The sequence below is a fragment of the Lutra lutra genome, chromosome 13 (genome assembly GCF_902655055.1).
Source record: "Lutra lutra chromosome 13, mLutLut1.2, whole genome shotgun sequence".
Taxonomy (NCBI): domain Eukaryota; kingdom Metazoa; phylum Chordata; class Mammalia; order Carnivora; family Mustelidae; genus Lutra; species Lutra lutra.
The window spans coordinates 12490223-12504428 of NC_062290.1; the positions used below are offsets into that span (position 1 = coordinate 12490223).

Below are 14206 nucleotides of genomic sequence, written 5' to 3' on the forward strand. Positions count from 1 at the left end.
AGACACCAACCACCCTATAGCCAATTTTCCAAGTTTTTATTTTTGGTAGTGTCCGTTGAGGGAAACGAACCAAGAACAGTTACATAAAGCTTTGGTTCCCTCTGAGTGGTGCTCGGGAATAGGGAGGACCTGTGCTCAGCCACCAGGACCAGATGGCACCTGCACGCGGGAGCTTGCTAATCCTGCGTCCGGAGGTGTGACTGAGCCATACGCTGTAACATGGGGCGCCGCCGCTCCGGAGAGACAACCAGAAACCAACTGCTAGTTCCACGCCTTCTGTCATTTTACCGAACACGTTTTGGCCTTATATGTTTTCTCGGATGTATGGAAGAAATGGCATTATTTGCCTCTGAAGGTTACCATCAGAGCCCCCCCACCCCGAACCGAGATGGGAACTGTCTGGAATGTTTGCAGTTGTGCTTTGTCGCGTCGTCACCAGGTGGCAGTGTTTTCCTAAATATGAGAAAGGGGCGGAGCCTGAGGATGGCCGCGAGGGAGGGAACATCTGCATCCTAGAGAACAGGCCTCCGTTTCTCTGAGCTGCTCCTAAGCAAATACCGTTGCCCAAGCAAGCGGGCTTTGCAGGGGTGGTGACATATACTCTACCGGCCACTGCTGCCCATAAATAAAGATCTGGCTGCGAGCGATGTCCACTCTGTTCCAGGCTAGAGCTAAGCTCAGCTGGTCGGGGGCCGAGGCATTTGCTCCTGTGCAGACAAGGAAGAGAAAAGAGTGGGAGAGAGAAAGCAATGATCAGTTATCATACCAAGAAGACCTGCTCCACGACTCTCTCATCAACCACCCTCTTCAGGAACAGTAGACTCGGCTGGACAACAGGGTTGTCATATGGGGCACTATGGGCATTTGGGGGCAGGATAATTCTTTCCGGTGGGGACTGTCCTGCACATGGTAGGTAATTGAACATGGTAGGTAATTGGATGCAGCATCTCTGCATCCAACCCAGTAGATGCCCATGACACCTGCACCCCAGTCATGACAATCCAGAATGTCTCCAGGCATTGCCAGATGCCTCTGGGTGGCAGGAAAGAGACAAAATCAGCTCACGGAAGACCACTGCTCAACACCCTTGCTAGTCCGCGTGTGGCCCATGGAGCCGAAGCAGCAGCACCCGGGCACCTGCTAGAGATGCAGACCCTCAGGTCCCACCCTAGGTCTGTTAAATGAGAATCTATATATATATATATATTTTTATTCTTTATTCTTATTTTTATTAGTATCATTATTTCCCAAGATCTGTCACTTATAAACCGTGGAACTGCAGTTTAAATTTTGGTTTAAGTCCCTATTCCTTTTTTTTTTTTTTTAATTTTTTTTTTATTTTTTCAGCATAACAGTATTCAATATTTTTGCACCACACCCAGTGCTCCATGCAATCTGTGCCCTCTACAATACCCACCACCTGGTGCCCCCAACCTCCCACCCCCCACCCCTTCAAAATTCTCAGATCGTTTTTCAGAGTCCATAGTCTCTCATGGTTCACCTCCCCTTCCAATTTCCCTCAACTCCCTTCTCCTCTCCATCTGAGAATCTATATTTTAACAAGGTCTCAGATGACTCATGCACACATTCAGGTTTGGGAAGCAGTACTCTGTAACTTGTGTCTCTTTTGGTGGCTGATCGCTGGTGTGAATGAAGCATTGTTCCGATGTATGTTGCACAGGGCTACAACGAGTGGGCCAACTTTGCTACTCTACTGAAATAAAGTTAAAATCTTTTAAGAGAAAGTCAAACAAGTGGCTTAGGTTTTCTTTGATTGGTGGGTAGAAGCCACTGAAATAAACCTTCAGTTTCTCATTATTCTCCAGACTCCGTGGCTAGATGGGTGCAGTCCACCAGGGGCTATTTACATCTAAGTTCATTAAAATTAAAACTTTTAATGCTTCAGTCACACTAGCCACTTTTCAAATGCTCAGGAGCCAGATGTGGCTGGTGGTCTTTGGATTGGAGAGTGCAGATTCAAAATAGCTCCACCATCCCCGAAAGGTTTGCTGGAACAGGGCCGGTCTGGATCAATGCAGCTGCCAAGCGGCTGGGTATGAGGCTGAGAACAGCAGGTGGGAGAACCCTGGGTTACAGTCAGTGCACCGGAGTCTGCCATTTTACAGCTGTGTGACTTTGGTCCTCTCTGTACCACTATTCTATCACCTTGTGAAATGGGGATAATAAGAATGATCCTACTTACTGGCTGGGATGGGAGACTGGAATGAGATCATAAATGTGCAGGGTTTTTGCAGTTAACAGCCTTGGTACCCTGACCAGGACCCTTCCCTAAATATGTGTCTGACCTCATGCTGCTAGTGGTCCCACCAGCAGGGGCGCAGGGTTCAGAGACCACACTCTTGCCTCAGAGGTTTTGGATATCCGCTATGTGCTAGACAACGTATTAGGCACTTGGCACATACTATTGTAGGTAATGTCCCAAATAATCCTGGGAAATGGGTCTTCTTGTCTCTGTTTGACAGATGAAGATACTGAGGTTCAGAGAGGTTAAAAGCAAATAGCTACTAACAGAAGGTGAACAGAAAAAGCACTTATCATGCCAGAGGTGAGATTGGACCCCAGTGAGTTTTCCTTTGTTTTACTTCTGATGATTCTGATGAGGGAAGGAGGGCTAGCAAATGTTAGTATGGCCCATTTTTCTGGATTCTTCAGCAGTGGAGGCTCGAAGCAATGAGCTGCAGATAGGGTTGCTGGTGATGAAACAGGGGTTCTCAAAGTCTGCTGTCCATTAGAATCATGGGGGATGTTTTAAAACATCCCTATGCCCAGGATGCACCCCCAAAACAACCACATCCCCTTGCTTGGACTGGGAGCCAGGCTCTGATAGTTTCAAACATCTCCAGGCGTTTTCAACGTGCCCCTGAGCTTGGGAACCAGTGAGCTGCGTGATTCTGTCTGCTGCCTCCCTTAACCTCTTCTCTCCTCTTCATTCTGAGATAGTGAAGTTAAGAATCGGGTGAGCAAAATGTTCTCTAGACAGCACGTCTCAAATTTGAGCACAGGAATAACCTAGAGAGATGGGCCCTACCTCCTGAGCATCAGATTTAGTGGGTCCCCGTGGGACCCAAGTCTCTGCATTTCTGGTCTCCCAGGCGGTGCTGGTAAAAGGAGGATCCAGAGACCTTCATTTGAATAACAAAGGCCCTCGAGCCTGGTGGGCCACTTACTCTTCCCAGGGTAAAGGGTGTTTTGATTCTGGTGTCTACACATGAATGGGTTCGGTATAAACCACATACTTGTAGTAAATTAATGTTTGGGATGATGAGCATTAATTCAGTTTCCACAGGGATTTTTCAATTAAAATTTATTTATCACCTCAGGTGATAACATCAGAAACTGCAAACTAACACCCAGAGTAACTGGTGGAAACAAGTGATAAGTAGAAACGTGTCGAAGTGTACCATCATCACTTGGGAGGAAAGAAAGGGCAGGCTCACTGCAGATGCGTCTGGAAAGGTAGCACTTAATCCTTTGCTCCCTTGGTCCTTGCGGACCTGCTGTAATGGTCTAATCAATCCCTTTCCATTTGTATGCCACAAATTTGTATGTCACCCCGTCAATGATAGCAGCACAAGTCTGAACAAGAACACAGGAGGAAGCAGCTCTTGGGATCGATGTGAGCTACCTGAATGTAATCACGTAAGTGTCAAGGGAGATCACAAAGCCAATGAGTCTTGACTTTTCAAAAATTGAAAATACATCACTCTTAAGAGATCCTGGGTGACAGTCTGGATCCGAGGTTCTCAACTTGGGTGACCAACCATCCCAGCTACCCAGGAGTCAGGCTGTTAGCACTGAAATTTACACATCCTTGGAGACCTGCCAGTACTGGTCAGCCTATGCCGCACTGTAGCTGCATGCTGGAATTGCCCAGAGACCTTGAAGTAGACTCATACTTGGAAGCCATCCCAGAGATTCTGGTTTCATTGGTCCTGGGCACTGCAGTTTTTAAAAGCTCCCCAAGAACTTTTAAGAAAAAGAGGTCCTCAACCTTGTCTTGACATTCGAATCATGGAGACAAGGGGAAAAACCTTGAGTCTAGATGGTATATATTCATTCACTTACTCCCCTGGTTAGGAGGAAGGCAGAGTCCATTGTCTGGAGAGCTTCCATTCTAGAGGAAGAGCTAGGTCTGTAAGTAAGTGCATCATCTTGGGCAGTCATTCATTTATCTGCTCAATAGACACTGAATACCGTCTATGTCAGGAACTATTTGAACATTGACCATCCATCCCATGGGGAGGGAGACCGCTAAGGTCACTCTGCACAGGGCTTACTACTTACTTCTACCCATGGAGGGGGCAGCACTCAGAAAGTAAAGGAAAAAACAAACAGAGGTACTGTGTACTTTCTGATAGTGTGAGTGCTGTGAAGGAGAAGAGTCATTCCCAGGAGATGTGGGACCTGTGTCTGGGGACACTTTGAGTCACTCCAAGTCAGTGTGGCAGCACCATCCTGGCTCCCTGGTCTCTCATGAAGCCCTTGGATAACCTCATAGGTACAAGTGTGGGTGTCCTTTGGGGCATCTGGTTGGCCCTGGGAGGGAAAGAGAGGGTTAGATAAAGGCCCTGAAATGGGGTTGGGGATCCATGAGGATCCTGGTCTGGGCTAAGGATACACCATCCATATGACACTGTGGCCTTGGCTGATGCCAGACCCCAGCTGGGCATGGAGAAGGCCTTTTAAAGTGCTGGCTTCATGGTGGTTCCGTTGACAACCCAGATGGGAGTGGAGCTGTTCTGTTAGGTTGAATTGACAGGAGACCTCCCTGAGAGTGACACTTGAACAGGGATCTAAATGATGAGGAAAAGCCACCATGTGAAGAAGTGGGTAGGGGGCGGGAGTGGGGGGAACATTCCAGAAAGAGAGAACATCAGATACAAAGCCCCTGATGTGGGAATGAATGCAAGTCGGTATAAGACATTTAAAAAAAAGAGTTTTAATATTTCCTCTTTCTGCAGGAGGTCAGGGAAACTTTAAGTGCATAGATAATAGTTTTCAGGGAAGGATTACCTCACTAGACAAATGAGACAAAGAAAGGCATTGTAGCAAAAAGGAACAACCCAAGCAAGGTTTGGGAGAGTTAAATACCTGTGTGTTTAGGAAATTCACGGGAAGACATTGAGGGAGCATTAGAAGCAAAAAAAGATGAAACCAAAATGGAAGGACTTGTACATGATGTTGGAGGAGTTTCCCCTTATTCTGAAGATGCGGGCAAACTGCCAGAACACCTGGTTTCAGAAATAACGCATTCAGATGCATGTCTTGGAAAAATCCCTTTGGCAGCTGTGTGGAGGGTACATTGGAAGGGACACTGGACTGGAGCAATAAGGAACATTTTGCTGTATTGTAGGAAAGGGATAATGACTGGCGGGAGCAGCTGGGATGGAGGGATATTTAGAAAGCAAAATTGATAGCTTTGGGTAAGAGATTTAAAGTAGGGCACAAGAGAAGTCAGAAGTGGTCTCCTAACCCTAGCTTGGGAGCCCAGGTACATAATGACCAACTGAGATTGGCAATGCAAGATAAAAACAGGCTTTTGGGGAAACAGCAAAATGGCGTCCTTGAACATAGTGAGCCTAAAAATGCCTGAGGTATATCCATCCAAGTGGGAATGACCAGAGGCCATTGGATATGGAGATGCGGGGCAGAGGAAGGGTGAGTGTGAAGACAGAGATTTGGAAAACATTAGCATGAAGGTGAGAGGAAGAGAGCAGAGAATGGATGACTGGATAAATGGATATTTAAAAGCTGTGAAAGTAAGGCAAATCTTTAGAAAGCAGTCACACATGAACACATACAGAAAACAGGGAGATGGGAAGAAAACCTGGAGATCAGGGTGCCCTAACCTTTGGGAAGAGAGACTTTTAAGAAAGAGGGGGTGGTCATTAGGTCAAAAGCTGCAAAGAGGGCAAGTAAAAAAGGTAGGCTTTCCTTTTTTTTTTTTTTTAAGATTATTTATTTTAGAAAGAGTGAGAGAGAGCTAGAGTGAGGTGGGGGGAAGGGGCAGATGGAGAGGGAGAGAGAGAATCTCAAGCAGGTTCCACATCTAGCACAGAGCCCTGGGTGCTGGGGCTAGATCCCAGGACCCCAAGATCATGACCTGAGCCAAAATCAAGAGTTGGATGCTCAACCACCTGAGCCATCCAGGTGCCCCGATTGGCTTTCCTTCTTTACAACTCTTTTTACTACAAGGGACTAGGTTATGAATCTATTAGTTTATTACTTCCTTCCTTCTCTGAAGTGTAAACCTCAAGGGGCCAGGGCATTGTCCACTTTACTCACTGTTGTGTTCTGAGAGTTCAGAACAGTGCTTGGCACATCATGGGTGCTCAATAACCATTTGTGGAACGAATGAATGAACCTCCAAGTGTGCACTGGATTTAGCAATTAAGAAGTCTGGCCATGTTAGTGCGTGCACCTTTAGGAGAGTGTGAGAACAGAAGCATATCTGCAATCTCTTCCCTCCAGAAAAATGCAGTCTAATAAGAATGGAGGTGGTAAGACGCCTGGGTGGCTCAGTCAGTTGAGTGTCTGCTTTAGCTTCAGGTCATGATCCCAGGGTCTTGGGATCAAGCCCCACATTGGGTTCCTTGCCCAGTAGGGAGCCTGCCTCTCCCTCTGCCTGCTGTTCCCTCTGCTTGTGCTTTCTCTCTCTCTGTCAAATAAAAAAATAAATTCTTTAAAAAAGAAAAAAAGAAAGGAGGTGGGATGGGATAAAGGGAGAGCTAGGACAAGTCTACAAATCACTCTATCAAAGAACAAAGTGGTTAAGTGCTATGGAAGCTACACACGTAAGCCCAGAAGGCTTCCTTTTCAGCTGTGTCACTTTGAGGAGGAAATAAGACTTTGATTCTAGCAGGAAAGGATGGTGGAGATTTGAACACATTTGGACTGTGTGGTAAGCTGAACGATGCCCCTGCCCCTCAAAGTTGTGCTTGTCCTGATCCCGGGAACCAGGGAAGATGTTCCTTCATATGGCGGAGGGACTTTGTAAATGCAATTAAATTAAGAATTTTGAGACGAGGAGGTTATACTGGCTTATCTGGTGGGCTCAATGCGATGTAATTACAAGGGTCCTTATGAGAGGGAGACAAGGGATTCAAAGTAGTCCTAGGACATGTGAAGATGAAGGCATCGGTTGGAACAAGACAAGCAAAGAGCCACAAGTCAAGGATTGTGAACAGCGTTCGGCAGCTGAAAAAGGCAAAGAAGTGATTCTCCCCTGAAGCTTTCAGAAGGAACATAACCCTGCTGATACCTTAATTTTAGACTTCTAGCCTCCAAAATTATAAGAGAATGATTTTTTTTGTTTTAAGGTACTAAGTTTGAGGAAATTTATTATAATAGAAGAAAACACTATTAGCCATTAACAATACTATTGAAGGTAAAACATCAAGGTAAGAAGGTAAAATGGAGTTGAGAAAGCAGGAGTATTTTACACGTTGGCTTTGGGGCAGAGCAGAATTCTCAAACTTTAATATGCGTATGACTCATCTGGGAATCTCTTTTTTAAATTTTTTAAAATTTTATAAACATATATTTTTATCCCGAGGGGTACAGGTCTGTGAATCGCCAGGTTTACACACTTCACAGCACTCACCATAGCACATACCCTCCCCAATGTCCATAATCCCATCCCCCCTCTCCCAACCCCCCCTCCCCCCATCAACCCTCAGTTTGTTTTGTGAGATTAAGAGTCACTTATGGTTTGTCTCCCTACCAATCCCATCTTGTTTCATTTACTCTTCTCCTACCCCCTTAACCACCCATGTTGCATCTCCTCTCCCTCATATCAGGGAGATCATATGATAGTTGTCTTTCTCCAATTGACTTATTTCGCTAAGCATGATACCCTCTAGTTCCATCCACGTCATCGCAAATGGCAAGATTTCATTTCTTTTGATGGCTGCATAGTATTCCATTGTGTATATATACCACATCTTCTTTATCCATTCAACTGTTGATGGACCTCTAGGTTCTTTCCATAGTTTGGCTACTGTAGACAATGCTGCTATAAACATTCAGGTACACGTGCCCCTTTGGATCACTACCTTATATCTTTAGGGTAAATACCCAGTAGTGCAATTGCTGGGTCATAGGTTAGTTCATCTGGGAATCTTGCTTAAATGGCGACTCTGATTCAGTTGGTCTGGGGTGGGACTCCTAATCCTATCTCTTTAGGCAGCACTCATTACTTCCGTGAGCAATGATTGATCTTCTGCCTGTGTTCTTTCTCCCTTTTCTCTCCTCTACCTTTCGATTTTAGAATATACCATTATATTTTTAGTGTTTTAGTGGGTTCTGGTAAATATGCTTACATTTCCATTACTAATATTTGAATTGTCCATCTTAAATTATATTCCTATTTTAGGAGGCAGAATGTGTAGATGTTATAAAGAGTCAAAGAGCCTACCCCACCTCTACCTCCATCCTTCCTCCTCTTAATTTCTTTTGTTGTTGTGTTATTTCTACCTTGGAAGGCAGGAAATACTTAAATTCCTTCCTGTTACTCAAAGTCCGTTTTTGTTTTTATCTTAGTTCTGTTAGATTCTAGCATCAATGCTTACAATTGGTAATTTTGCCAGAATGTACCCAATTGTCTCTTGGTCAGTAGGCTGCATCTTCTCTAGTAAGTTTTCTGAGAGGAACTCGTGGGAACAATATTGTCTGAGTTCTAGAATGTTCTAAACTGCTTTTTTTTTTTTAAGTAGTCTTCAGAGTTGAATGACATTGGCTCAATTTAAAATCTGTTGCTCTATTATCTCCTGGCATTGACTGTTACTGTAAGGAGGCTTGTAGCCAACCTGATTTTTTAATCTCATGAAAGACTTGATCATTTTGCATGGGGACCCAAAGGAGTCTTTATTTTTCTTGGAGGTTCAGTAACTTCATTAGGAATTTTCTAGGTGTTGAGGATTCTGAATCAGTTTAACCTGGCACAGGTGGCCCTTTCAATACGTAGATCGAAGTTTCAAAATGTGTTTGATGAAAAAATTCTTAACTTGTGTGTTCTGATCTGTTACTCTGTCTTCTTCTTTGGAGACACCACACCAGTTCTGCTTATGTTGGATCTCCATTTTCAATCTTCTGTAATTTCTCCTTAAACTCTTTATTTCCTTTTCATTTCATTTCTGTCCACTTGCCTCATTTCTATCCTCTGTGTTTGTTTTTGTTTTTCACCATGCATATCTGCCCTTGCACCGGGTCTCAGGTCTGCAATTTTGTGCCGACTTCATCTCCCCCTCGACTTCATTCCTAAGCACGATGCACATTTCATCCCTTCCTGCTGCCTCACCTACTCTTACCTGGGTTTTGGCATTCCAAGTTGGAAGTATTACGTCATGGATAAAGTGCTTCACTGAGATTTAATTTTTTTTAAAGTTCACGGTAAAATATTTATTCATAATGTTCATCTGGTCTCCGGAAACATTTTTATAGAGTATTCTTCTGCGCACACATTTTGCCCTTTTGTTATTTTTTAAAGAATGCATCTATATGCTAATTGCTTTTTTATTATTTATCATCTAGTGAGCTGGGTTATAATGGGCCCAGGGTAGCATTCCAGTCTAGTTATTATTCACGACTGGAAGGCTTTCTTCTCAGCTCCCACAAAGATAACCTCCTTGCTGCAAGTAGGACTTCTCTGCATAATTCTATATGCAGCTTACTGCCTCTATTTCTAGGTATAAATTTGAGGTCAGGGGTCGCCACGGAACTCACTCTTGTTCTCGCACATGCTGTTCCAGGCAAAGGAGAGAACATTGCACCTTAGGCCATCCTGGCATCTAGCAATTTCATTTGGGGCTTTCTGAGGATTGCCGCTGCTAGCTCCTCTCTCCTCAGCTTTTACTCTTTCCTCCCACAGAGCTCTTGCATTTACAGATATTTTGGAATATTTCCCAGTGTTGACCAAAAATAGAGTTTGCCTGCTTCTTCTCTTCCCTTTCCATTATTGCTTTTTGAAGCTTTCTAGAGAAGAAATGTTCTCTATTTGTGATGAATTTGTGTTGCCATGCTTGCCCTGGACATCCTGAAGGATTCTGTAGGTAAAGAGTGTTTTTGATCAGATCTTTTCATTAGTAGTGTTCCTCTAATTGAAGTACTGAGAATGCAGAGGGGTATGCCAGTAAGAAGCGGGAAGATCCGGTAAGAAGTCACTGCAGTTAACCAGGTCAAATGTCCTGAAGGGTCTAATGGTGCTGAACCAGGAGGGAAAAGAAGGGATAGATGTATGAGATATTGTGGTGGCAAAAATGCCCCAAATTAGTAATAATTTGCTTGAACAAAGGGAGGAAAAATGTGATGGAGGTTTTGAGCCTGGAGAATTCCGCAGATAGGGGCTGTATGAACACAACTAGGAAAATCAGGTAGAAATCAACTTTGTGGGGAAAGATGATTTGTTTTTGTTTTTTGATATATGGTTATTTACTTATTTATTTTTAAAAAAGATTTTATTTCTTTATTTGACGGATAGCGAGAGAGGGAACACAAGTAGGGGGAAGGGCAGAGGGAGATGTAGGCTTCCCGCTGAGCAGGGAGCCCGATGCAGGGCTCAATCCCAGGACCCTGGGATCATGACCTGAGCTGAAGGCAGATGCTTAATGACTGAGCCACCCAGGTGCCCCTAATATATGTATACTTAAAGACAATTAATTTGATTGAATTTGGGGTGGAGAGTGACACCAAGGGGAGTTGTCAGTAGGCAACTAGAAGAGGGGGCATGGAGGGAAGCTGGAGCTGGACGTGTAACTGGAGGTCGTCCACGCAGACATGATAGTAAAGACATGGTATTTTATAATTTTGACAGAAGGCAGAGGGGGAGAAGTAAGAATGTCTGACAAAGGAGACAAGGAGCCATGAGAAATGTAGAGCACTCGGTGCTCTGAGGAAAGGTAAATATAAATACGATTACCATGCTTTATCGAAAGTCAGTCACATACTAGGCATTTTACATTTATTATCTCATTTAATACGAAACCCTGTACAGTGAATGTCTTTATCTCTACTCAGAAAACAGAGTCTCAGAGACATGGAGTAATGTTTAGAACCAGGCTGTAAACTGAAGCCTTCTCTCAGGCTAGAAAAGAGTCACAGAGAGCAGGAGATAAAGTTGGGGGCGCCTGGGTGGCTCAGTTGGTTGGGCGTCTGCCTTTGGCTCGGGTTATGATCCCAGGGTCCTGGGATGGAGCCCCACGTCCGGCTCCCTGCTCAGTGGAGACCCTGCTTCTCCCGCTCCCTGTGCCCCTACCCACCACTTGTGTTCTCACTCGCTCACTCGCTCTCGTTCTATCTCAAACAAATAAATAAAAATCTTTTAAAAATAGGAGATAAAGTCAACACTGTCAAAAGTTGCTGAACTTCAGGAATAATAATAATCGTGGGGGTCAGAAGAGTATTTGGGTCTCCAGGCATACTGAAATCTGTGTGAGAGGACTGGATGGGCAAGAATGCAGAAGGCAGAAGTTTGCCGACTGAGCCAGTGAGCCCAGAAGAGAGAGGAGGTGGGCGGTAAGGACAGTTGGCAGGAAAGCAGATCACCTTTCAGAGCTGGATGGTTAAGAGGGGAAACGTAAGATGCTTCCTGGAGGGACTTGGTGGAGAGGGGACAGGTCTCTGTAGGTGACGGGGAGCCTGAATGTGCTGAGAGCAGAGAGGAAACAGCAGTGGGCGAGGGAGGGAAGTACAAGTCCCTTGGGTCAGATCCCGCAGCCTCAGCCGGAGAGCAGTCAGCCATCGAAGAGGAGACGGGAGGCTGAGTGGAGAAACTAATATTCCTTGAGGTGGAAAGAGAGCTTCGATGCAGCTCAACATGGAAAGTGAAGGAAGAGGGGACACCCCGTGCCGAGAGGGAGTGGGACTGAGGAGCTGAAGAGAAAGGAGGGATGTGGAGAACATGCCACAGGCTGAGGCCTTAAGAAGGAGGGGGTATCCAAGCCGAGCCAGGGCCCCTGTGAAGTAAGACATCCCAGCGATGTCACCAAAGGCACCAAAGGCACATATGATAGGGAATGTTTGTTTATTTAGGGACTTGAGATTCGGTGTTGGAAGACATTTTTTTTTTTAATACCCTGAGGGTCACTCAATATTTCGGTGGCTCGTAAATGGAGTTGCGGACTCCCTTCAGGAGAGTTGCTAAATAAAAGTGTCGGGTGTGTGTCATCTGAGCTTGATGATCCTGCTTGATGGCCGGGAGTCGTGGAGGGGGCAGGACTTGCAACGCCCTGGGGGGTGCCAGGATCCTCTGATCTGTAGGCTGATACCACCCATCTCTCTGTTAGTTGAGAAACATTTTTTTCTTGTGGGGGTCTTTGGACCTTTCCGTGTTTTATCTGAGGAATCCTGTCTGGGTTAAATACGATCCTGGGGATTCTGTTCGTTTCCATCAATTCACTTTTTTGTAGATGTTGTGCCAAAATGCGACAGGGTCTCAGTCAATGAAAACCTAACCATCCATTCATTTAGAGACATCACATGGGGCGCCTGGGTGGCTCAGTGGGTTAAGCCTCTGCCTTTGGGCTCAGGTCATGATCTCAGGGTCCTGGGATCGAGCCCCAAATCGGCCTCTCTGCTCAGCCGGGAGCCTGCTTCCTCCTCTCTCTCTGCCTGCCTCTCTGCCTACTTGTGATCTCTCTCTCTGTGTCAAATAAATAAATAAAATCTTAAAAAAGAAAAAAAAATAAGGACATCACCTTCCCTACGTGTATGAAAACCACAAAGGTGCAAGGGAACTAGCTGAAGGGCCCTGTCACGTGACTGGGTTGCTAGGAGACGGCTTCAGCGGTCCCCAGGGCAGAGCTGCCCCCCCATCCTGGTGAGCCTCTCTTAGGGATGGGGCAGCTACATCGAGAAAAAACCAAATTAAAGGCTTGAAACACGCACATTAAAAAGTAGATGAGATCTGTGTATAATTTATTCTTTGCTCTATTTTCTTGCCCTGAATGAGAACCATCTCCTCTTGGTAAAAATAACTTCAGGTAGATTCCCAGGAGAAAGTTAAAAGGAATCAGGAAAAATTAGATTAACTTTAGCTGGAAGGAATTCACACTTGGTTTGTAAGAGACAAAACAGGCAGCGGAGGGGAAGGAGCCTGGTACAGAAAGATAGGGTTTTCTTTCTCGGTTTATCTTTAGGAATCAAGACAATAAAATTAATATTTCTTTCATGCTTAGCTTGTACCAGGCACTGCTTCTAAATCTCCATGTATTAAATTCTCACAACAAACTAGGAGGTGACATTACCTCCATTTTGCAGACAAGGAAACTGAGGTACAGAAACTTGTCCAAGGTCAAGTAGCCAGGAAGAGCCAGAGGCAAGCTTCAAATGCAGGCAGTCGGATTTTAGAGCTGAATTTTTTTTTTTTTTCAATTCATAGGAACTTAGTGAATTTTAATGAAGTCATGCTACAAACAAAGGGAAGTAGGCAAACAGGCTTTTGTGTGTTCTCTATCATAAAACCACCCACATGTGTGTGCATTGAATGCAGGAAGCCTGGATATTCTCTAATGCTCTGTCATTAGGGCCAAACTTGGTAAACTGATATCTAAAATTCACTTATCCCCTTAATTATTTATTTTTTTTAAAGATTATTTATTTATTTATTTGACAGAGAGAGAGATCACAAGCAGGCAGAGAGGCAGGCAGAGAGAGAGGAGGAAGCAGGCTCTCCGCCGAGCAGAGAGCCCGATGCGGGGCTCGATCCCAGGACCCTGAGATCATGACCTGAGCCGAAGGCAGTGGCTTAACCCGCTGAGCCACCCAGGCGCCCCGCCTTAATTATTTTTAATCTTTCTTTTTTGTCAGCCAACCCATCTGGGCTTGGAGATTTATTTATTTATCTGGTTTAACTATTTAAAAACATTTATTAGTGCATCTAAAAGAGGCTGCTGTTTAAAAGATACAGTTTGTGAATACCCTTTAAGGAACTTAGTGACTGGATACAATGATGTGCACCTGTTTGGGCAACATGACCCCTGTCTGGATATTCTTAGGTCCTGTTTATTTGAAGGCTCTGATTTTTAAGACTGATAAGATATTTATTAAGTTTTTAAAACTTCATGAAGTTGAAAGTGGGAATGCAAGCTGGTGCAGCCACTGTGGAAAACTGTATGGAGGTTCCTCAAAAAATTAAAAATAGAGCTACCCTATGAGCCAGTAACACACTATTGGGTATTTACCCAAAGAA

The 14206-nt window shown here is 44.7% G+C and overlaps 1 protein-coding gene across 10 annotated transcripts in view; it reads right to left on the reverse strand.

Annotated features, from left to right (window-relative positions):
• TRPM3 (transient receptor potential cation channel subfamily M member 3) overlaps positions 1-14206 on the reverse strand; it is a 797862-nt gene that overhangs the window by 98820 nt on the left and 684836 nt on the right. For all 10 annotated transcript variants that reach the window (XM_047699836.1, XM_047699834.1, XM_047699832.1 and 7 more), the window contains one exon: positions 607-707. In XM_047699836.1, coding sequence (XP_047555792.1) covers positions 607-707 — 101 coding nt within the window. The remainder of the gene's footprint in view (positions 1-606; positions 708-14206) is intronic.